The 25,285-nt window shown below is 39.4% G+C and overlaps 1 protein-coding gene across 2 annotated transcripts in view; it reads right to left on the minus strand.

The window, feature by feature from the left end:
- Window positions 1-25,285, minus strand: part of DPP10 (dipeptidyl peptidase like 10) — a 513,191-nt gene that overhangs the window by 11,477 nt on the left and 476,429 nt on the right. For both annotated transcript variants that reach the window (XM_028744423.2, XM_077935419.1), the window contains 7 exons: window positions 24,952-25,043; window positions 23,176-23,223; window positions 22,459-22,580; window positions 20,530-20,577; window positions 17,914-18,012; window positions 17,737-17,806; window positions 1,072-1,266 (listed from right to left, as the gene is read on the minus strand). In XM_028744423.2, the coding sequence (XP_028600256.1) occupies window positions 1,072-1,266; window positions 17,737-17,806; window positions 17,914-18,012; window positions 20,530-20,577; window positions 22,459-22,580; window positions 23,176-23,223; window positions 24,952-25,043 (674 nt within the window). The remainder of the gene's footprint in view (window positions 1-1,071; window positions 1,267-17,736; window positions 17,807-17,913; window positions 18,013-20,529; window positions 20,578-22,458; window positions 22,581-23,175; window positions 23,224-24,951; window positions 25,044-25,285) is intronic.

The following is a 25,285-nucleotide window of genomic DNA, read 5'->3' on the forward strand; positions in this document are numbered from 1 at the left end:
TTGTTTTTCATTAAAGTTCTTTCCTGAAGAAGAATGTTCATATTTATGACTACTGTGCTGCAGATAATTCAAAAGAGGATATTAAATAAATTACACTTTGTTTTGTTTAAGTCTTCCACATTTTTTTCTTGATCCCATTAATAATACATACTGCAGTTGTAACAATCTTCAACATAAAAATAAAAGCTGCAGTGTTCACAGCAGGATAAAATATTAAAGACATTTTGTGAGCTTAGGCCACAATTCTTGTTGTTCCTAAATGTGGGATCCCAGGAAAGAAAAAAAGCATTCAAGCAACCAAAACTTCCATACTCCTGACATTATATATGGTGTCAGGCCCTAGGAAGGTGGGTGTGGCTTACCCAAAATGGCATGTTATGATAGCCTCTAAGACTTGGTGGGCCTTCATAAGAATACTGTTGTAATACAATTTGATGCGTTTTTAGCTATTAGTAAATAACACAACACAATTTTTCCATTCATTCAGACTTTGTATATCTTAAGCAGGATTATTCATTAAGCTATTACACTGATTAGGGATACAAATTTACATTTTAAGATAAGTTAAGAGCACAATCCTGTGCATGTCTACTCAAAATTAAGTTCATTTTGTTCAATGTGAATTGCTTCCAGGAAAATGTGTATAGTATTACAGCCTAAATAGCTTTGTCAAATGAGTGTGGGATCTGATAAATCAATTTGATTTATTATGCTGAAACAGGATCCTTATTCCAGAAGTGGGATAAGAAGAATTGTACTCTTCATAACTGGGATACATTGCAATTGTCTGATACATCTTAACCTTTTATGCATAACATATGGAGCCCATTCTCCATTATGTGATGTTTAATTAGTCAATTAAAAAGCCCAGTTAGACTAGACCTTGAAGTTTCCTTTATCAGGAAATCCCAAAACAATGGTTCAGTGAATTTTATTTAATTTTCTTCCTATCAAACATTAAATATTTTTATATTGATCCATTACAGCAGATATACATTTCCAAAATAAACACTGGATCAACCCAAATAGAATAGAATATAGGAAATAGAATAATATTTTGCACATACGTACTCTACAGCTGCTATCTGGTCCTTCACTTCCACTGATCCTAAGGAACGGTGGACTTCTTGCAGAATCTTTAGACCTTGAAATCCACTCCCTCTTCCATCAAACTGAGCTACGATGACATTATCAGAGTTGACAAGCACAGAATCCCAGTCAATGTGAAACTTATCTGTAACCAACTGGCTGCCTGGAGCTTCATCGCTGTAAATACCAACATACCAGACAGAAACGAAGGCTATTGACAATGTGATGCACTTTGCAGTTCTTCAATATTTTATTTAACCTAGATGGCAGAGTTCACTAGGAGTTACGCAACCCGGTTGAATTATTGTCAGTTTAATCTATAACAGCACATTAACCACTGCTGTTATCACTTATGGGGAACAGTAAACACAAATAACTTCTTGAACTGTACAGAAATAAGCTGTTAAGATTAACACGTTGTTTACTCGTCTCATAGCCACGAAGGAAGGCACACACAAAGATGCTTTGTACCATGTCAGACTACTTCTCCATTTTGAAAACATCTCCCCAAGGTTTCATGAGAGATACTTAACCTGACACTTTTAAATGAAGAGACTGAGCGCAGAATATGATTGAGTTGGAGGGTAACAGCGACCAGGGAAAAGGCATGAATTAATCTTAACCTGGACAAAACTACCTGGACAAAAACATTTTAGATACAATTAGAGCCCAACTGTTTTACTTGCTGCAGTGTTTTCAGGGAAGGGGAAGGCAGCCTACCTGCATTTTAGCCAGTTCTATTTTCATTTTCCAATCAACACTACTTTTGCAGGTGGCTGGTGGTGCAGGAGGAAAAGTACATTTGGTGACATCTAACAATCAACTTAAACTTGCACAACCAGCCACCTGTGAACCATCTTTCTTTTTTTAGAAAAAAACCCCATCCGCTTTCCAGTTGCATATTTTCAGATTTGCTGTGCATGTGAAATAAAATCAGCAAAATACTATGTGTGAATAATAGATGTGCCTTCCTTCCTTGTCCACTTGCGCATTCGCAATTCGTGTGCATCTTACCCAGGATAGTTAATATGTGATTTCCCCATAAAAGATGTACAGGTTTTAGCACAGGAAACCGATAAGCAAAGAAAGAATGTGTGAGTAACTCACAGCACTTGCTTCTGTCCACTTACATAATCTCCCATAGTTTTGATGAGTTTACTAGGCATAAGTACAACAGCTATTTGGAGGATTCATAACCACACAGGTCTGAAACTGACGGAAAGGCCAAATTCCTGCACTATAATTTATTTTTCTTTATTAAATTTATAGTCTTCCCCAGACAGGCAAATGCCCGATTGGATTTTATAATAACCTCTAGGAGATTTAGGAAATGCTGTTGAGAAAAACTCTTTTCTCCTTTCAAGTTAGTAAGATACAGAAACGACTGTAACTTATTTTGTGACTGGAAATACAAATATTCTAGGATGGGGTGAAACACTTCTACTGGCTATTTTCATTCAACACTGCTGCTATTCATATTTTTTTTCAATGACAATGAAATGTCAGTTTTGAGAAAGGTTTGTTATTTTCCCCCAGCCACACATGTCATAAAACCAAGAATCTATCAAGAAGTGGTATATCTCAGTGAAAACTATATATGCCAGTAGAATTAAAATAAATGTATATTTGCTTGTACCTTGTGTGGAAATTAGATTGGACAGTATCTATGAGCTCACTATTCAGGGTTCTTGAAGAGTGGAGTAAAAATAATCACTGTGGGAGTCTAAATTTAAGAGACAGAGAGGAACATACTAAAAATTACAACTATTCCCTTCAATCACTGTTCTTTCTGGGAACATGGAGGAGATCATCTGACAGTGTTGGTTTGCCAATTTACAGCAAGACAAGCATATTGCATTCCATGATGTCATGGTCATGACAGTAAGTCCTGCTAGGTCATAATCTTTTAAACTACTTCCAAAGAATTAAGAAGTTTCCATTTATGAACATAATTCCAGATCGCAACTGTTCACAAAACTGTCGTTTATGCGAATTACAGGAGCTTTATCTCTCACCCATTACATAACATCTTTGGTTGTTATTACCTCTTTGTTTAATTTTTTAGGGTTCTTTGTATCTAAAGATGTGACGCTTTGCTTTTTTTGAGGAAGATTTAACATGCCTTCATAGGACTAAAAGAGATATAAAGACTGAACACTATATCTATCTATCATCTATCTATCATCTATCATCTATCAATCTATCTATCTATCTATCTATCTATCTATCTATCTATCTGTCTATCATCTACCTATCTATCTATCTGTTAGAATTGATTCCCCACTGTTTAGCTGAAAAGGCTATCATAGAAGGTTCCTAGCCTCACAATCTTATGAAAACAAACAAACAGCCCATTGCCTCCAATGAGGTCATGATTAAAGATACTACAGGCATTTACTTTCCAAACCTTGCAAATTTTTGATCCATGTCCTGTGCATATTCATCAATCAATGATTTCAGCATTTTAAAATTCCAGACAGAACTTATATTATCACCCGTTGTTATATCAAATGCTACATTTTTCCCCATGGAGGCTGCTCACATATTTCACAGCCATTCATCAAGCGCTGAGTGAATAGGAATGAATAGGAAGTGAAATACACACATGCAGAAACCAGATCCTATCCGAATCCCTACAAAAAGAAAAGTGCATTCTGTTCTAGTAAATGAAAGAGCAGCAAAAAATAGTTCCCACTCAACTGATAATGCAGATTTCTGCAGATTTCACAGTTCAACCACTGAAGGGACATTTGCAGAAGATACCCTTGCTTCCAATTTTTTATTGGCCACTTCTACCCAAGCATTCTACCCATTGATTTTAGGCAGGTACTAGTTTTCCTCTTGTCCCTAATCCTTATGAAGTCCATGTTTTTATTTCTGCATTAGCCATATCCTCCAACAGTGCAGTCCTATAACTCTTCATTGGTCTACAAAGTTGACACCCACCAAGTCTGTGCCTGCAGATACTAATGATATATATCTTATGAACTTGCAGTGTTAGCAGGATGTATTATGATTCAGAACATCTGCCAAAGCTGATGTGCCTTTTAAATATACAGGAGATACCAATTACACAGCAAAATGATGGACCTCAGCAGGTAATTTGCAGACTTCCAGCAGTGCAGTCCCTCACACAATAGATATTCAAGGGGGAAAATGGCAGCCCATCACTTGGTATTTGAAATCTGAAGACTAAACCATAATTTCTGCTTGGAGCTCTGAGGGAAATATGAACTCCATTACTACAATTAGTATCAGATCTGACAGTTCTGGACCCTGCATCTTCACCTTTGTACCAATCAAGAATGCAATGAAGTTTTTCAGCCTCTTTTGTCTATTGAACACTGTATCACTATATACAAAAGGCTACTATATACAAAAGGCTACAGTGAATGAAGCAACAAAACAAAACAAGCAAAACACAATCTTCTAAGACTTGCAATTTCAATTCAATTTCTCTTCCTTTCTCTTAATAAACTCTTATGCCAATGAACCTGAAAAAGCTATGCAAAAGAGATTGACAATAAAATGTGTAGCTACTATCTACTATGTCACTATTTAAAAATTCAAAGATTGCTTAATTTATTCATATAAGAATTTTAACCTGGCCTTCTAACACAAATGCATCTGTCAAGGCAGCTTAAAACATTTAAAAACCTTAGTTGAACAATAAAGCAGTTGTATTTTTAAAAAAAAATCAATTGAGGGAGGCAGAACAGAGATAATTGAAAACCTTTGCTTAAAGCATTATTTGTCTGACAGCTGTCAAGGGAGTAAACCCTTGAAATTTCATGAAGCAAGGTGCTCCAGAGTTTGGGTATAGCCCCTCTCCTGTCACAGCCTGCCAAGCTTCTGTCATAGATAGGACTGAGGTTCACTAAACTCCACCTGCCTAATTCCCAGAACAAATAATCTACCAAGAGGACCAAAGCTGCCTGAAACCCCAAACCTAGGCCTGAAGACAGATTGTCTAGCCCCATTTAAATCTGTTTCATCCAATCACCCTTGGATCTCAGATGCCACAACACCTTCAAGCATCTTCCCCAAGAAGAGTAGAGCAGAGGCTGGCTGGAAACTTATCCAACCCACCCAAAGAGAGATTTTCCTATAAAAGTTTCATGACAGCCACCTTAAGACTAAATAGACAAATAGACAGTCCCCACTCTCTGTGCCCACTCAACCAGACTTAGCTTCCTGTGCCAGGAAGGGCAGGGATCACTTAATCTTGCCCATCTCCTCAGACTGTACAAATGAAATGAATCAAGTACGACAAGACATGCAGGAGTCAGAGATACATAATTAGGATCTGGTACAAACATGGCACATAAGTCACAGTAAATGTGAGCAACTTTATCTGCAAAATGTCTAGCTATACTGTAAAAATCGGAAATCACATCCTTTCCCTCAATTCTTGATGCAACAGACTCTTTAAAACTCGTAGTTCAGCTAGGTGACTCTCGGTAGAGGAAAAGTGTGGGTTTTTTTTCATCACCACAGAAAAGGACTCAACATGGGCTCTAGTCCATGTCCAGTCATGTTGTCTTGAGTTTTCCTCCCACTGTTGCTCAGATAATTGTCTCTGCCACATTATCACCCTGAGTTCCCAAAAAACCAAGGAGGCAGCTGGCTCCATTATCAGCTGCCTGAACCCATCAGTTTGGGTGAAATTCTGTCAACCACCTAGGTCATTTTCCTATCCCAGAGACAGACCGAGACTTTGACAGAATCACTGGTTGATATAGCAGAAAACTCACTCAGAGCAGTTAGGAAATGATTTAGATCCATCTTTGGACCTTTATAATGGGTCCTGTACCACTGTGATCTTAGGAGCTTATTTAAGCCTAAACCCCACAAGGTAGGAAGCTATACATGACAATAAATCTATGACCCTAAATCCATATCTAGCTCACCACCACCCCATACAGAACCAAAAAGCCAAGTCAAGAATTTGTCCTACAATATGAATGGGCCCCGACATCAGTTGGTAAATTCACACAGAGGCCAAGTAGTCCATGAAATTCTGAATGTCTACTGAAAGGTTGGCATCAACATGGGCACTGAAGTCATTTAACCACTAATCAGAGAGACTACTGTGCTCAATACTACTCTAGCTAGCTCAGGCAAGGAGACTGTTGGGCAGTGGGGAGACCTGAACCCAGGGGCAGCACATCCTGTTTTGCCACTTGAGGCAAAGTAGGAAGTGCTGCTTTCCTCTGCCCTGCTACTCCTGTTGCCACTGGCATACTTGTTGCCACTGGTACCGATTCTCTACCTGCCTGCTACTTCCACAATTTCAGGCGAGAGCTCACATGATATCGGCTGATACTGGCAGCACTTCTGCACTGGTGGGACAGGGGCAGCACCTGTGGGGCATCCAACTTGGGGGCTTCTGCTGCCTTAGTCTGCCAGCTCTGCCAATATCCCAGCAGAATTCCCATTCTGTCCTCACCTATCCTCAAGTATAAACAGGCAGATGGTTTAATTGGAATCCTGGTTGTGCTGATGGAACTTCAACACCGCAGCAGCTCTGCTTCCCAACCCACCTCCCTAGCACCTGGATGGGTGCTATAGAGAGAATCCTGGAGGAGAGATCTGGGACAAATTTACCCTGCCCACTTCATCTAACCTTATCTGTGTAATGCATAGCAAGCCAGCTCCCTCACCCAGGATCAAGTCCTAGATGACCAGGCCCTTCCTATTTATGGATCTACCTTCTAAGATAACCACCTTCAGACTAAGAGGGATGCCACCACAGCCCCAAGGACTGTTTGACCAAATGAGCTGGAAGAGAAGGGAAATACCACCTAGTCACCCCTGCTTTTCCTGTAATGATTAGTCTACCATTCCTCCCATTGCATGCAGCCCTTATGACCATATGTGGCTCCTAAGGATATCTCCAATACTGGACATTAATATTAATCTTAACACATGCCTGCAAACCCATTCCAAGCAGCATTTACAAATGCAGTAAGTTACATCATTATGGTTGTCCGGCTTGTTTTCAAATATACATTCCCAGAAGTTTTTCTTCTTTCCTTTTAATCAAGTACATAGTTATAGCTCTGCCTTAAAAAAAAAATAGCATGACATTATAAAATGTAAATCTGCATGTATTAAAATAAGTTATGAAAATAGATGATTCTCCTATCCTGCCATGTTGTTAATCCAAAACGTAATAATTCCTTCACTCTGTTCCTAGAGAAAACCTCCAAGGACAACACTAACTGTACACAGTGGGTTCTCTTTTATGCACCGATATTTCTAGATTGCAGACTATACAGTTTTGTGCAATAGAAAATACCACATGTATTGTAACTTTATACTGAGCCATGCGTTCTTCCATTATCATATGCATCACATATTGATCAAAGCTAAGAATATCCTTGCAGCAAACAGACCAGAGGAAATCAATAAGTATAAGGGTGCTATATTTAAAGTAAAATTGCAGCTGGATAGTTCTGCTTTCCTATGAACTTTCTGCTGTTCATATTTAATATAGCATAGTCTGCGTTATTCTATCCTGCTGTTCTATGCAGCTAAAATTCACTGTATCATGTTTTAAAATTCCAATATGATGATGAGTAATCTTTTATAGGAAGCTTGGTAGCCAATGACTGAAATTATGCCAGATCTGAATTGTTTTCCATTTGCATAAAGCAGGGATGGAGAACCCGTGACCCTCCAGTTTTTGGGGTACAGGTTTGGGGTACATAATTATAAAATTAACAATATATTGCCTTTTGGGGCATAGGCTACCCAAAGCAGTTCAAAATTTCAAAACCCACAGTGAATATGACATTCTAAAATAATCCCTGATCACTGGCCATACTGGCTAGAGTTGATAGGAATAGGAATTCAACAATACCTAAAGGGCCATTGGTTCCCCAACCCTGGCATAAGGGAGGAGGAAAAGAGTGCAATCCAGTGGGTGCCCTTGTACTCATTGAAGGGAGTTGGAAAGGGGGGGGGGATAAATAATTTACATTACCTACTCCACCCCTCCACCTCCACCCCCCAGCTTAAACTCATATCTAGAAAGTTGGAGGACTTTTTAGATCAGTGGCTGCAGAGGGAAAGTGAGCTTGGCAAAAATCCCCCCCCCCCTTCTCTTCCGTAAGTGGACGCCTCCACTGTGAATGAGATGGGCACCAATTGGATTCTACCTACTGCAGAGAAACAGTAGCTTATCCTGATGATTTAATCGTCAAGATTACTGGAGACATGTGCTGATTCACTTCTACTATACCCAAATTTTCAAACAGTATTAAACAATGGATGCTACCATTTAAGATGCATTATCTACACATTTCAAGGAAAGAGGTTAATTGTGTCAGAGAGAGAAAAGAATGATGATCACCTCTCACTTTTATTATACAGATTAAATGCTGCTGCCTTCACTCTACTTAATTATTTCCTATGCAGCCAGGGAGTGTATCTTCCAAATCTCTAAATGAATAAGGTGGACATTAATGAGGAAAATCAAAGATCTGAGAGTTAAACTTTGATCCTAATTATATAGAAGAGAGATAATAATCAGTCTTTCAGGCAATTATGGTACATCTCTCTAATCTATAGAGTACAGTATATATAATGTAGTTAAAGGAAGCTGAACATGAAGCATATTAGAATGGGAGGACCAAACTGAAGAATTAGCAATTTACAATCTACTTAGCAATTTTAGTGTATGCATCAAAATGAGAGAGAGAGAGAGAGAGAGAGAGAGAGAGAGAGAGAGAGAGGTGCAGACAATGGTAACATGTGTAAATTTAGAGGCGAACACTTCTGCTATAGTGGAAATACAATATATACACATTTTACAACTTTCCTTGAAATATCCAAACCATTTATGTTGAAATAGTCCACAGAATCAGTGTACTGAGAGTACACTAAATTATACTTTGAAAAGGAGGAATGGCTCAAGGTGGTGGTGGTGGGGTCTTTACTGAATATTCACATCTGATGGTACACCCTTTAAAAGGGGCCCAAGGGAGTTATTGGACCAACGCAAATGGAAACTGCATCCTTCAAAGCAACCACATCAAACAGCTGCAACAAAAAGAAAGGCTTTAGTAGCTGAGGGAGTCAGCCAAGGCAAATCTGAACTTTGCTTGACAAAAAGAACCTAAAGCCTTTCTGGGAAAGTCAGTTGTTGTAAAGGACGAGACTTCACAACATTAATACTAATAATATAGGGATCATTTCTCCTTTATTTATTCATTGTTCCTAAACCACCTCTCATGCAAATGAATCTCTGGGCAGTTTACAAACAACAACAACTGCAGATAAAAATATAAACTATAAATAAAGCAAAAAGGACAAACGGTAGCATAAAGTAGTAGATTAAAAAAAAACTGCAAAAGGCAGAATAGTGCTCAAATCATGAAACCTTGGGCATACTAATCAGTACCACTGAAAGTGGGACGTGGGTGGCGCTGTGGTCTAAATTACAGAGCCTAGGGCTTGCTGATCAGAAGGTTGGAGGTTCGAATCACCGCAACGGGGTGAGCTCCCAGTGCTCGGTCCCAGCTCCTGCCCACCTAGCAGTTCGAAAGCACGTCAAAAGTGCAAGTAGATAAATAGGTACCGCTCCGGTGGGAAGGTAAACGGCGTTTCCGTGCGCTGCTCTGGTTCGCCAGAAGCAGCTTAGTCATGCTGGCCACATGACCCGGAAGCTGTCTGCGGACAAACGCCGGCTCCCTCGGCCTATAGAGCCAGATAAGCGTGCAACCCCAGAATCATCCATTACTGGACCTAATGGTCAGGCGTACCTTTACCTTTACCTTTTACCACTGAAAGCCTGCTTGCAAACATATAGTAGCAGTACCAGTAATAATAATATTAGTAGTAGTAGTTATTATTATTATTATTATTATTATTATTATTATTATTATTATTCTGGGTGGCTTACAACATAATATAAAAATATAAATATAAAAACACAATGTTTTGACTTGGTACTGGAAGTCTATTGATGTAGACTAACATACCCCTAAAGGTAGGGGGTCAGATTCAAGTATCCCACTACACTAGCTGAAGGCAGTGCAAGGACTCCTGCTAACACAACAGGTCTTCCCTCTTCTCCTTCCCCCAAATTTGCTCTGAAGGATTGTCAGAAGCCCCAAACAGCATGTGAGGGAGGGGAGGTAGTTCTGACTAGCAAGCAGAAATGCTTGCACTGATTGAATTATTTTATTAGTGCAACATGGATTCCCTCCTAGGGAATTCCATAGTCAGGGTGCCACCATAGAGAAAGCTCTATGCTGTGTCCCCATACAATGAGCTGTCTCCATCCACAGGGCACAAAATGCTGCCTCTGCAGATCTTAGAGCCCAGGTTGACTGGTAAAGGAATCCCAACATAGCTCCTTGCTATGACCTCTCTCACCTGAATCTGTGTTGATTCTATTATTATACTGGCATAAAAGCCTTAAAAGCAGTGCATACACATAACATAGTATGATTCTAAATACAACTCAACTATTTGTTTTAGGTTACGAATATTTCCGTGTGCTGCTCCATATATGTCTTCCATGTAAGTAGTTAAGAGCCGTTCAAAGGCACCATGCTGATTGTCAGAATCTCATATGACAATGTCCTTTGGCACTGTGGGCTTGCAATACACAGGCCTCAAGCCAGGCCCTTCCTCACCCTCCTTTCAGAAAGACTTCATGACTTATTTCCAACCAAGAAGGCATATTCAAGCAATCCATGTTGTAGCTATTGCTGCCTGAAGAGAAATAGAAGCTGATACTACTGGCTGAACTGATGCTCAGGTATTACTAAGTGTATGGAGGGGGTAGATTCAGCCATGCTCACATTTGCTGGCTATCTTCTGTCTTCTCATTCTTATGAGCACTTGGGTAACTCCCCCCCCCCCAAAAAAAAATGCCTTCTTCAATAACTAGTTGCTACAGAAGTGACTTTTCTTTGAGACTGATAAAAGGATAATTGCCAATACTGTGTTCATTCTAAAAGGAGGAAGCCCTCCTCATGCCTTACCCAGGATTACTCTGGTTTCTAAATCACACAGAATGCCTCTGTATGTAGATAAAGCTCCCTGCTGCAGAAGCTATATTCAGTATAGCTAAATATACAATCAAGATGCTTTCATTATGTCTCTGAATACCGATTGCTTGGGATCACAAGCAGGAGAACGCTTTTGACTTCATATCCTGCTTGTGGGCTTCCCGTAAGCATCCATCTGGCCTCTGTTGTAACAGAATGATAAAATAGGCCCAAGCAGGGCTCACCTAATATTTTTATGTTCTTTATATGTGAGCAACGCATGAAGAGGGCTACAGATTCTTAATATTGTCCTCTTATATCTAATGGCCCCAAGCCCTTCATAACATGCCCCATTTAGATGTGGAGCTTTAAATTAATTGAAGCTACAGTAGCTGCGGCACTGTATCAAACTGCAAACGGTGTAGAAAAGGAACATTGGCAGAGTTTCGAAAATGCTTTCAGTTAGGTGTGTTATTGTAAAGGGGGACTGCTGAAAGAAATTAAACCTTCGAAGAGTGATACAACTGTCTGAAGCTTCCAGCCCTTCAATATCCAAGAAGGTGGGAACTACGCTGATTTGTAATCAGGAATAAAGCATTCTGCAATATCATCTGAAAGGAAATTAACTGTTTACCATATGTGCACCATCATAGGAAAAGAGATTGCACACAGAGACCTGGTGTGATAGGACCTTATGTTAATTGCAGAACTACCACTTTCACAATGTAGAGCTTTGATAATTGACATCATAAAAGGCATCTATATCACTGCTACTTGAAACTGTGGGAAATTTATGCAGCCAAACATATCTATACATAATTGTCAGTAAGAAAGGGGTGAGGGATCCCAGAGTTCTTAACTGCTAGAAAAGACTCAGGTTGGTCATGACCTCTCTCCTTTGGACTGGTTCTTCTCTTAGAACCATGCAATTCACCAGATGCATGAAACTGGAGCTCCCAAGCAATGACTCCATGTCCGAATATACTTTTTATATTGTGTAACTTAAGAATACCTTATCCATGCTGTTTCTGCTGGGGCACAGAGTTCTCATTACTACAAGTAAAGCGTTTAAACTTAAGGTTGTGGTCTATTCACTCCAAGGTGGGAGAGTACAATTGTAAGTGCTTAATACTGGGGCTTATAAAGGTTTAACCACACATATTCCCCACACTTTGCAAATGCTGCACTTATTTCTGTTTTAAGCTCTGTTGGGAGCTCCGAGAGTGAGTCAGGCCCCCACACTTTTGAATTCAGACAGTCACCCATTTTTTTCCTGCTGTTTCCTACACGAGGGACTTCAGAATTAACTTATATTCCCCATATATTTCCCAAAAGAAACAACATGATTCTGTATCTGAAATAGCAGTACAGTGGTACCACGGGTTACGAACTTAATTCGTTTCAGAGGTCCGTTCTTAACCTGCAACCGTTCTTAACCTGAGGTACCACTTTAGCTAATGGGCCCCCCCGCTGCCGCCACACCACCAGCATGCAATTTATGTTCTCATCCTGAGGTAAAGTTCTTAACCCAAGGTCCTACTTCCGGGTTAGTGGAGTCTGTAACCCGAAGTGTTTGTAACACGAGGTACCACTGTACAGTGGTACCTCTGGTTGCAGATAGATCCCGAGGTTTTCACAACCTGAGGACTGCCTCTGCGCATGCGCAGACCGTCTACTGCTTCTGCTCATGTGGTGAAACCCAGTAAAATACTTCCGGGTTTGCCGTGCATGCATCCCGAAGTTTACGTAATCAGAGAGTTACATAAACGTAGGATCGACTGTATTATTTTTTTTAGAGCAGGTACTTCTGGTGTTGAGAAGAAGGAAAAGGTCACTGCTTGGACCTTTTTTGGTGTTTTTAAGTGCCAATCTATATTTCCCCCACCCCAAACCAGATTGCTGAAGCCTGTACACAGTTCAATGGACTTAATGCTGTATTCATTCTGGATACAAGCAACATGCGAACCGCAAAGTAAGTTCTGTATTCTCAGGTACAATTTGGGCTTATCTTTAATTATAAGAGGATACTAATTCGGCACTTTCAGGGTAGAGGTTCTAGCAAATTGGATTGAGGATTACCACCTCCTGCTCTTCTGAAAGATCCAAGACAAATTAAATCAGCCCCAGAAGGTCTCTCCTGACAGACTTTTAGTATTGACTTTTCATTATATTGTGAAGAGATTTCTAAAAATAACTTCTCTAACACCAGCAGTGAAAATGTATAACTGAAAAGGTAAGGGGTTCAGCAGAAAGAAAATAAAAATGGTTTACTGTTAGAACAACGTAGAAGTGTCAATGTGTTCCTTTCCCCCCACTTCTTCTTCCCTTGGCAGTGAGCACAACATAATTGCATTTGAACAGGGAGGCCAATATGGTGGCTCCCACAACTTGTTACACTACAACTCCTATCTGTCCCAGTGAGACTGGCCAATGGTCAGAGATGTGGAAAGTTGTAGTCCAGCAACATTTTGAGGGTACAATGTAAGCAACCCCCTGCCTCAGAAATATAACTATTTCCATGTTTTACGATTGAGTCAGGTGGGTGGAGTGTGAAGCTTGCACTCTCAGAATTAACACTTTTCCAGTACCCTTCTGTTAATTCAGTTGTCTCAACTATTATTTTCCCAGATCTTTCTTCTTGCTTCTATGTTCTGATCGCTCTTTAAAATGACAACCTGGTACATCCCCATATACAGTTACACTAGATTCTGCCACCCCTGCTTGCTCCATTCACCAACCCCTTTGCTAACTCCTCTCCCCCTTGGCTACCCCCTCACAGCTAGCTCAAACCTCCCTTCACCCTATAGCCTCACAACTCATCCTACCCTATCCCTCAGAGTAGCACGAGTTGGGTCTAGTTGTTTAGGCAATTACAAACAAAGGCTCGGTCTCATTAAAGATTATACGCACAGTGGAAGACGGGATATGTTTGTGTGAAACCAAAGTTCACTCCTATATCCCATTCTACATATCACGGTCACATGTGAACTGACTAACAGAGGTTTTCCGACACTGCTGGAAATCAGTGCATGTCTTAAAATATCATCCTGGATTGAAGATGTTTAAAACTCTAGCTCTTTGGTTTACAATTGAAGACCCGTAGGTCAAAAGGCAACTAGCAATCCAAGAAATAAATAAAATGAGTAGAACAGAAAATAGTCACCAGAAGAAAAAACTAAAGAGAACACAGATTTCTTAAAATGTGCATATTTAAATGCAAATTTAGTAACAATTGCAATACTTTAAATAGAAATACAATACATCTCACCAGCCTTCTGCCCAAGTACTAATTGTTGATGGACAACTTCAATGCCCCAGCCCTCCCTTCTTATCGTTCTTTGTTTTAAAACTATACTTGGACTATACAGTCCTTCAAGTAGAGGACTATCTTCTGTTAAAGTAGGACACATGACAACCCAAATCTAGAGTAGTTTTGTTGCCTTACTAATCATTATGGATGCTTCATCTTATACAAACGATTTATGTAACCATACATTAAAATATACTTTATGACGTACCTAACTTAATTTGCTCAACAGTGTTTTAATGTTGCAGACATGTGCAACTGTAGAAACTCTTCAGCTTTTAAAAAGAGTTCATAACTAGCATACTAGCAAATAGTACCCACATATACTAAGTAGCAACCCAGTTGTACTAGCAATAATTTAAATATTTTAAGAAAAAAGGAAAACTAAATGGACAGCAGAAACAGAATATTGGGAGAAAAGTATATGAGGCAAATTGCCTGAAAGCAGCACAACCCACAAGTGCAGACAGCTCTTTTCAGTTTTAGGTGTTCTAAAGGGGTGGGGGGAGAGTATGATAAATTCAGTCTTATCAATAATCAAAGGTTAGCAGATGCTGAAGGTTCTTCTGTGCACTTCCCATTCATGCTAATGAGATTCCTTGCTAATTGCTATTTCTTTTCATATTGCTACACTGGGAGGGGGGGGTGGAATCTGAAAACATTCTGTAACATTATGTATAGTTTAGATGTGCAACTTCCAGTTTCATTAACTAGAATTTCCTTTGCACTGTGAGAGCTTTATGAGAAAAAGACACGCCGAGGAATCTAGATGACGATGTTTTCAATTTCAAATGTGCTATACTTAGCAATCTGAGCAATGCTAATTTGGCAGGTGGGCTAAAGACTGTATAACACAGCTCTGTTTGCCATTTCCCAACACTGGAGCAAGAGGATGACAAGTCATCAGCGAGCTGTTACAAATGGGGGTTATGCAAGGAGGTGTACAGACCAAGATATAACTACATGAGCCATATCTATCTAGTAGGGTAAAAGTAAAATATCATAATAAGTGAAAAGTGGTCCAGTTCAGATATAACATTAAAACATAGTTTAACATTGCCAAAAAGGGCCTTCTCTAGCCTTGAAGATCAGAAGCAACCTCATACTGAACCAAACCATTGGTCCACCTAGCCTAATATTGTTGACACTGACTGGCAGTGACTCTTCAAGGTTTCAGGTGGTTGGTATTTCCCAGTCCTTCCTGGAAATGCCAGGAATCAAAGTGCAACCTTCTGCGTGCAAAGCCTGTGCTCTACCACTGAGCTACAGCACTTGCCCCTAAATGCTAAATTATGAAACCAGGCCACTATCTAACCAAACAGTAAGTTAGGAATCCTTGATGCAAATACAAATGATTAATTGATGATGGATGGAGTCTGAGAAGCCATTCTAATTCCCCATCTGAACTATGTAGATCTCTTAAGCTTGGAGGCCTTCCATAACACTCCCACTACTTTCTGTAAGATATCAGCCTTCAAATAGCACATCTGTGTTAAAAAGGTAATTGTGTGGTGGGCCCTCGGCTCCACACTGAAGGCCGCGGGTGAAAAGCAGCTCATACAAATCAGCTGATTTTTAACTACAACAGAACCCTCCCCTTTCCTTTCCCCATTGGTAAGGACTCTGATCCAAGGGAGTCTCCTGGTGGTAGGACAGGTGATAATTGTTGGTCTGCCTCCCTGCCTGCAACTCCCAATACCACTTCCAACACGGCTCTGGTTTTCCAGTGCTCCAGAGCAACATTTTGGAGGAAACAGAAAAGTGGATGGGGAAAGGGAAATCTGCAAAAAAATCTCTTCTCCTTCCTGCTTTCTACCAGCAAGAGCAGAGTTCAAAGGAAATTAGGATTCTATCTATCACAACGGTTCTGTGCTATTCTTTTGATTGATAATGGTTTAATTTTGCCTTGTTTAATTTTTGCATTTTTAAAGAATTGACCACTTTAAGCTTGTGGGGAAATGGTACAATATATTTAGATAAATATATATAAGCTACCCCAATGAATTCTTTGCACGCTTTTGAATCAGACACTTTTATTATGGCCAGTGCAGTTCTGCTGCCATGATCATATATGAATTCTATTAGCACAGTGACCTCCAGGTGCTACTAAACTTGACTCCCAACCACTGACTATGCTGGCTGTGGATGGTGGGAGCTTTAGTGAGAAAGTGGGTGTAATTTTAATCTGCTTTAGTATTTTAACTTCTGTATGTTTTAAAGTAGAGTTGTAATTTTATTCTTGATTTTAGTCTTTCATCTTTTGTAAACTGCTTGGAGGTTTGTTTGTTTTTTACTATCAAACAATTCATGATTTTTATGAAACAAGGAAATAGTTAAACAATATCTGGAGGGCACTTGCCACACATGCACCAGATGCTTAAAAAGTCAGAAGCAGATTATTGTGGTATGTGCTCACTACAATTTTAAAAATCTAATATCATTTTTCAGCTATTACAAACAATCAAAATCATTCTATCTTGCAAAGATTCTAGGACAAATTATTTTTAACCTGAAAAGCTTTCCTTCAAGAAATTTCACCCAGGTAAAATACCCAGTTTGGCACACACACACCTGTGCACATTTGTGTGTGCGCACAAACACAGACCGAGCCTCAATGGTGCCTCGAAAACCCAGATAGCCCCCCAACCCTCGTAGCTACGGCTCTGGCTATTATTAGCATGAACGGGGGGGGGGGGGGAACCCTGTGCAATCCCTGCAATGGTCAAAGCGTACAGGAATGTTTTCCATGCTCAGAAATGGAGAAACTGCAATATCCTGAGTAGTAGTAGTGACTTGTGTAGATCCCTTTGGTTTTCTCTCAACATTTGAACAGTTTCTGTGAAAAATCTACCATCCACCTCAGGGAAGTTATTCTTGGAATAATCAAGTGGTTATTTTGTTTAACATCTGATCCCTTCCGAAGGTGGTGTGCACATGAGTGCATGATGTGAACCAAACAGATAGCTCCTCTTATGGACAGCTGTATCTATATCTTTGGACAGGATTCAACTAATGAATGCTGTCACCAGAAGCCTCCTCAATGACTTCTGCTTGTACAACAGCTTCTCCTCTCCCTGCACTTCCTTCAAATTTGGCTCTGGGGTGTTGGGAGAGTCCCTGAAACAGCACATGGGAGGAGGGAGGGAATTCCATCCAGCAAGATTAAATACTTGCCCTAATGGAACGATGGTCATATCTATTGATATATACCGGTAAATAATTTACAGGATGTTTAGTGAAGCTCTTCATACAATGACAATTTCATGTGACCTAGAATAGCATGCAAACAAATCATTTCATAAATCAATTTAACTAATTTTAATGATTTATACTCACACTATTAAGAGGACAGGATATGCACTCCGTTCTGTGAAATCCTTTGGAAATGACAACTGTAAAGGAAGTTCTTTTAAGAAAAGAGTAAAACATTAAAGGCTGGTAGTTTCAAAGATGAAAAAATATATTATTTGAAAATGTTCTGTTTGGTTCTCAACAACATTCAGATATATTTACCATAGTCATCAATGTGAAGCATTTTAGTTTCCGTCCTGAATGTTCTTTTCTTTACGACTGCTTCATTTAATACAGAATTATTTTCTAGTATATAAAATTCTGCAAGAGCAAATGACAAGAAAAAGAAACGCATATGCGTGTGTCAATCGGTATAGTATAAAAATAACAATCCATATTTTTAAGGAGGCTGAACCCAAACCAAATGCATGTTCTAAAAACATATTTATATAATGGACACTATGAACACTCTTTAGCTCAATTTGTAACACAACTGAATTTGATCCATTGTTAAATACTGATGGTTACCTAATTGAGCCTGTTCTTGGGTGGATCAGGAATAATATTATCTATAGAGTATAGAGAGAAGGGATGTTCAGCTGAGTAATAATAATAATAATAATAATAATAATAATAATAATAATAATTTATTATTTATACCCCGCCCATCTGGCTGGGTTTCCCCAGCCACTCTGGGCGGCTTCCAACTGAATATTAAAAACAGTACAGCATCAAACATTAAAAACTTCCCTAAAGGCCACAAATGACTGCCTTGAGTATTTTCCTATTTCCACCTTTCAATTCTCTGGGGTATAGATGGACAACTAAACTACTGTAGGCCAGACCTGGCTGAGGTGTGTTTGGAACTGCCCTGCAGCCTCCCCACCTCAATCCCAAATTAGGCTAAGGGGGAACAAAGTATCCGTTGAATCCAGGACAGGGCAGGTGATTTTCAGGGGCATAGAGAAGGTCCAGAATTCAATCCCTGACATCTCCAGGTAGGGTTGGGAGAGACTCCTGAAATCTTGCAGAACTGCTGTCAGTCAGCGTGAGCAAAACTGAGCCAGGTGGACCAATGGTCTGACTTAGCATACAGCAAAGTCCTCTGTTCCTATGGTCCTTAATTAAATGAACCAGTGCAGAAAAGGTTATACATCAGGGAATAGCTTGCCCAGCGTGCCAGAATGAAAAGAGAAGTTAAACTCTAGTAATGCATTTTTCCAGTGTTCAATTCAGAATGCCACAGAACCTTAACATTACAACATGGTTTGAATTATTATTTTTTTAATCCAGCTGTATCTGGATAAATATTTGATTGGTTTTCTCTCAGCTTCAATCTTCGTTTTTCATTTTTTATATCTCTCCTCATTTAGGGCAACAAGGGATAATCTAGCTAGGAAGTAATTTCTGGGCAGTCAACCAAAATATTGTAATCATTGTTTCAGATACAGTAATTGAAGTAAACTTCAATCGTGTATTTTCTGCTTTATTAATAGAAGAGATTATCTAATTTTGCATTCAGGCATTAGATACGTCATTGGTTTTATCGTAAATGGCAAACAATGATCTCTACACATTATCCAATTTTCTGCTAAAAAATGCTCTGAACAAACGAAATCTTTCCTTTGAACCTTTGCAGATGGAGACTCTAAAAAGGATCAGAGCCAGTCATTGCTTCTTTGTACAAGTATCAAACCATTATGCTGACAACTGCCTAGTCCAGTTAACATAGACAAAAATATTGTACTTTAAAGAGAAATATCAAAAAGACTTGAACAAGGGATCATCTGGATCCAAGTCTTCATCAATTAAAGTGCATTAGTTACATTATCCAAATGATGCACAGCTGCATGGAATGGACTGAAGTCTTTCCAGTCATACATTTGAAATTAAATTATATTTAATGCCAAGAATGTTCAAACTAAATGCCAGCAGTACAGTAGTGCTAAAATTAATGAAAAGTTGATATTTATTTTTGAGATTTCAAATAAAAAGGTAAGGAGAACACTGCAAATTCCCAGCTCTGCCGGCTGAAAGAAGTTAAGGAGGAGAGCAGGTGCCTGTTCACTGATTGAAAAGTGTAGAGCAGAGGTTCCAGTATAGGGTCCCACATCTACACTAGCCTGGCCCCACATTGAAACCAAATGGGATAAAGAAATAAAAAGAAAATCCAGCTGGGGAAGCTTGTCCATACTTCCTGCTTTGGCCAAGATGAGCCAACAGGGTTTTGGATGTGGCAGGTAATCTGTCACTTCACACACTCCCAACCCTACTGGGCTTGTACTTTTATATCATCTGTGGAAATTAGTTATTAGAGTAGAAAGAATATTGAGGAATTTGTCTGGGTGGGTTTTTTATTGGATATATCTTACAGTTTTGGAGAAACACACTGCACATTTTTAAAGAGTTTTGTAATACTGCAGAAGATTAAGAAAAGCAAAATTTGGTTTATTAAACGTAGGTTGAATTAGACAAGTAGCACTCGTAAAACAGCACCTTAATCCAAACTAATTGGATTACAGCTTTAAAGTATTTCAAAGCATATAACCGAGTCCCTGTAAGAGGAACTCAATTTGCATAGTTAGTGAAAGGGATCGTGCCATTGTGCCACCTAATTAACGCAAGCATTAACAGGAGTTAAAAGATATACATCTAGTATAACATCAGTCTGCAAAATCCCTGGTATGTTCTAGTCACTTGATTAATTTTCCTCTACTCTTATCACTTACAGGGATGTTTATTGCTAGGCTGTAATTAAGATGGGTTTTCATAAATTAATTCTGCGAAGGTCTAAAAGTAAGAGAGAAAATCCACAATGAACTAGTAGTGTAGACTTACTTTCAGGATTGCTTGTACTATGCACACTGACAACTGGAACACCAGGTCCTATAACATCAGACAACATACACATACAATTATTAAACATAAAATTATAACATATAGAGGCATCAGCACTTCAGTAGAAAGCAAGCATCTCATGATGCGCTTTAGCAGCTCTGCACTCAGTCCTCCAAACAATTAATGCATGTTCTTCAACACTAAACCCATGAGTAGTCTCGTTAATGCCAGTGCATTACTAGGATAGTCTCATGGCGAATAATACAACTTTGAGGTACTATTATTATTATCATCTCAATTTTACAGTTGAGAAACTGACACATAGAGCGATTAATAGTCTGATTATAAAAAGTATGGAACACCTGCAGCTACTATTAAATTCAAAAGAGAACAGTGAGTATTCAGCACTTTTAAAAGTCATTTGGAGGCTGTTAGAGATTTAGGGAAAGAACTCAAAAGTAATGTGTCCCAGGCTCAGTTCAAGATTCAAGGCCCAGACAACAGTATCACAGTCAAGGACAGCCTGACCTCAATTTATGTTCTTGCTGCTGCGATTTTTACTGTCCAACAGTCAAGCTGGCTTCTGAATCTGTTTCTTTGCAACTGTGGACTGCTCTTCATCAGCAGCAAGTTCCTATGCACTTTCCTGAGATTCCTGATAATGAAGGCAACTTGAGGCTATAGGACCAGTTCTCACATAATACTAAGCGAAACCATGGTTTAGTGCAAATGAGCAAACACGTAAATGGCAGCAGCAAAGATTAGACTGCTTTGCTGCTCCCGCAGTCCCGCTCCCGCTCTGCTGGGTACATCAGAACCCAGCCTTGTGCTTTTTATCTTCCAGACAAACTATGAGCAGTAAACCAAGAACAAACCTTGATTACACTTTGTGGTGTCCTTGGAGTGACACAAACCATGAGCCTGGGTTTGGACATATCGCTAAGCCAAACCATGGCTTAGGCCTGAGTAGAGCATTAGGACTGAGGGGGCATCAGTCTTGAGAACCTACACATTTGGTTTGCCTTAGCTTTATGTATTAACTGGGCTATAGAGAGCTTATGTCATTTTAGATCTTTTAGGGACTTAGTGGAGTCTGGTAATAACGAATCCCAATATTTATTTCTATCAAATACAAAATTTGGCATCAGGTTGAGAACTGGGAAATCTTCTATGCTATCAGAAAGCAAATGTGGCTTCCTGTAACCATGGCTTAGGCTTTAGTGTCATATACAGACTGTTGTCTTTCCTCTACCAATACATATACATATGCACTTATATATAATTCTAGACATATTTTCCATCTCCTTGTCATTGAGCTTTAGCAGGGTTGGGGGTGGGATTGGAAATAAAAAATGTTAAAGCATTGTCCAAGAAAGCTAGTTACATAAACCAGCTCTGAGCTGAGCCACAAGGAGCTTATCCATCACTATTCTGGATGAGTCTGGAACAGAGCTTGCAGAGTGTCCAGACTCTTTTACAGGAAGGGGGAACCTATGGCCCTCCGGATATTATCATACTCCAATTGCTATTGGTTGTATAATTGCATATGGCTGCAATCCTGGGATAAACTTCCATTGACTATTGTGGGACCCACTTCTGAGAAAAAATGCATACGATTGCTCTGCTGCCTTTTTATAGCTTCCACCTTTCCTCATGTTCTCTTCTCAGTTATGCTCTTAGCCGATGCCACATATTTTTATTTCTTTTCTGCAAGGTCTGAGTTCTTTAAATGAACAATGTAGTATTGTGCCGTGCAGTTGTGACTACCACATCTGCTGCCAGCTCCTTCCCACCTCTATTCCATAAACTTCCATGGATTGATGGCATGAAGCTTATGGCAAGATGACAAATGGGTAATAAAAAGGCAAAGTGTTGGTGTTTAAAATAAACTGAAATACAACTAACATCAAACTGAGGAGGCTGGCTTACCTTTACATTGCAGAATGAAATACTTGATAGTTGGGCTAAACTTTGCATTGAAATATGTGCACTGATCTTTCATGAAGTTGCATGAAAGGCATTGGCGATTCAACAATTCAATCGTTGACACACTAAAATGCAAATATATATGCAGATCTTGACAAAGCACATGTCAGCATTTAACAAATACATACAAAGAAGACATTACGATAGCATGCAACATAAGCATACACTAGATTGTATGCAATGCTGGTGTAATCAGAGTAGACCCATTAAAATTAATGAACCTAAGTTTGTCATGTCTATTAATTTCAATGGGTCTTACTCTGATTACACCAGCATTGCATACAGCTGACTATGAGGACCAGTATCACAGGAAACTAGCTTAAAGGGGACAAACTTTTTGTAAATTACTTCATTCCCCCAGTCCCATTTCTATTTTCCTGAAATGTTTCAATGTATACAAAACATTAACTAGACTCGGTATCAGGATCAGAAGAGAGACTGAAAGTGGCACTCGTTTTATCACAACATACATCACATATATAAAATAACATCCTTTGTAAGACCACAGAATCGTATTGTCTGTTTCTCAGGTAACTGATGGCACATGAATAAGAATGCATGGAGCTATTTCTTCAGACATTAAGGGTAACAGGTTTTATAAACAAAGAGGCACAGGTCCTGTCAATCAGTTGGAAAATATGCTGTTGTTGTTCTGCTTACCTATGTAGCTGTCTTCCTCTTGGTGAACTCTCAGTACTTAAAAAATAACTGGCAATGAAAGAGAAAATTAAATACCTTCAGCTGAGATAATAGTAATTTGTTGTAAAGATAAACAAAAGGAGTAGAAGAAGAAGAAGAGTTTGGATTTGATATCCTGCCTTTCACTCCCTTTAAGGAGTCTCAAAGCAGCTAACAATCTCCTTTCCCTTCCTCCCCCACAACAGACACTCTGTGAGGTGAGTGGGGCTGAGAGACTTCAAAGAAGTGTGACTGGCCCAAGGTCACCCAGCAGCTGCATGTGGAGGAGCGGAGACGTGAACCCGGTTCCCCAGATTAGGAGTCTACCGCTCTTAACCACTACACCACACTGGCTCTCAACTGCATATCATAACTGCAGCAGATATATGCAGTAGAGGATATTTTGTAAATGCATTTTTTTCCCTATTTTGACAAACTATCTCAAAATCTATTGGTACAATTAAGGGATAGATTGCAACATTATTGCCAATAGCACTGAACTGCTTTGAATAGAATGTGACCTAGCTTAAAATTGTCTGTCTCTCTCTGTGTGTAGTATAATGTATAAATAATGGGTTCTCTTAACCGGGCAGATTAATTCATTCTCACATCAGGTACAGATAAAGGGCCATGTTATGATGTGGAAACCTCAGCATAATAAAAATTCTTCGAAAATTACCTGGGGGAATCTCACAAACCTAGGGAGCTGTCCAAACCAAAGATCCACCAGGATGAGTAGAACAGGCATAGGATGCCTGAGCTCAGCCAGGGATATGCTGGCTAAAGTGCCTCATCCCAGCTCAGCCAAATAATATATGCCTTTGTAAGAACTAGATCCCGGCTCTGCTGAAGAAAGGGTGCTCTAGTAGCATAGTGGTGGCGAAACAGGGCCACCTCTATTTCGGACTCATTTGACCTACCCACTTGGTGGAAGCTACACTAGCAAAAAAGGGTGGTATAATTCAAACTCCACTTTAAAAGGTTGTTTTCCTTCAGCCAGGCTTGGGCAGGCTCAGCTGGCAGCAGCCCTGCTCCTGAACAGAGTTTGAAATAGGCATGTAAATTATGCTGGCTTCCTACAGTTTGGATTGCTCTGCCTACCGTATAGAAGAATTACAATCATAGAAACATTTCTTACTCAACCTTTGAAAATGCTTCTTTCCCTTGATAATACTGCGAGGGTGGCAGACAAGTCCTTTTATAAGCAAAACGCCCCCAGCACATTCATCCTTACTGACGATATCTGACATTTATCCCTAAGTATTCTAAGGAACACAATTAATCTGTAGGAGATTTGAGAATGTAATCCAATATATTAGCTTTACAAGTTGTATTCAAGTTATGCTCCTTATTTATTAGAGCCTAGAAAAACCCATTTTTTATTTTAATTTCTGTTATTTCTGTCAATGTAGTCAGCCAGAAGATGTCACAGTCTATCTCTGCTCTATCTGAGAAAGATTCTTCAGTACATTGACAGATGAAATGAATTAGCACTACAATCCCTGACTGGGGATTGGCATGGCTTAATGGAGGCTGACAGGGCTGGAAAGAGGGGTCCTTTGCCCAATCCAATACCCCCCCCCAACCTAGTGTAAAGCGGGGTGGATTGCAATTTAAGTTTCCATTTATATTTAGGGCTATATCTTATGGTAGTGCTTGAAAATTAAAGAAATAGTTAATGTGGTTTCCAATAAAACAGATTTTTATCTTGATAACACATATATTTTACCTGAACAGACAAAGAAAAATAATGCTCACATCTTTTGCGTATATTCGTCATATGCCAAGATTTTGATAACTTCCCAGTTTCCTGATGTCAGATGTCTTATACTAAATTGTTCACTCTTGGTCTGCAAGAAAACAAACAAAAATAATAATAGGTATGTCAATGTCCCCGCTCCTCTCCCCCCCCCAAATGATTTCCTGTTGCCTCCTGAATTACCTTCAAATATGATTATAGTGGCATTTTCAAATGTACAAGTTTAATGTACACAAAATGCACATTAGGAAGATGGTATCATGATCCTCTGCATGAAAGGCATTGCATTCCAAGCATAAATATCTAGCTTGAGCCAGAGATAGATGATCAAAA

This window comes from Podarcis muralis, chromosome 1 (genome assembly GCF_964188315.1).
Source record: "Podarcis muralis chromosome 1, rPodMur119.hap1.1, whole genome shotgun sequence".
Lineage (NCBI taxonomy): Eukaryota > Metazoa > Chordata > Lepidosauria > Squamata > Lacertidae > Podarcis > Podarcis muralis.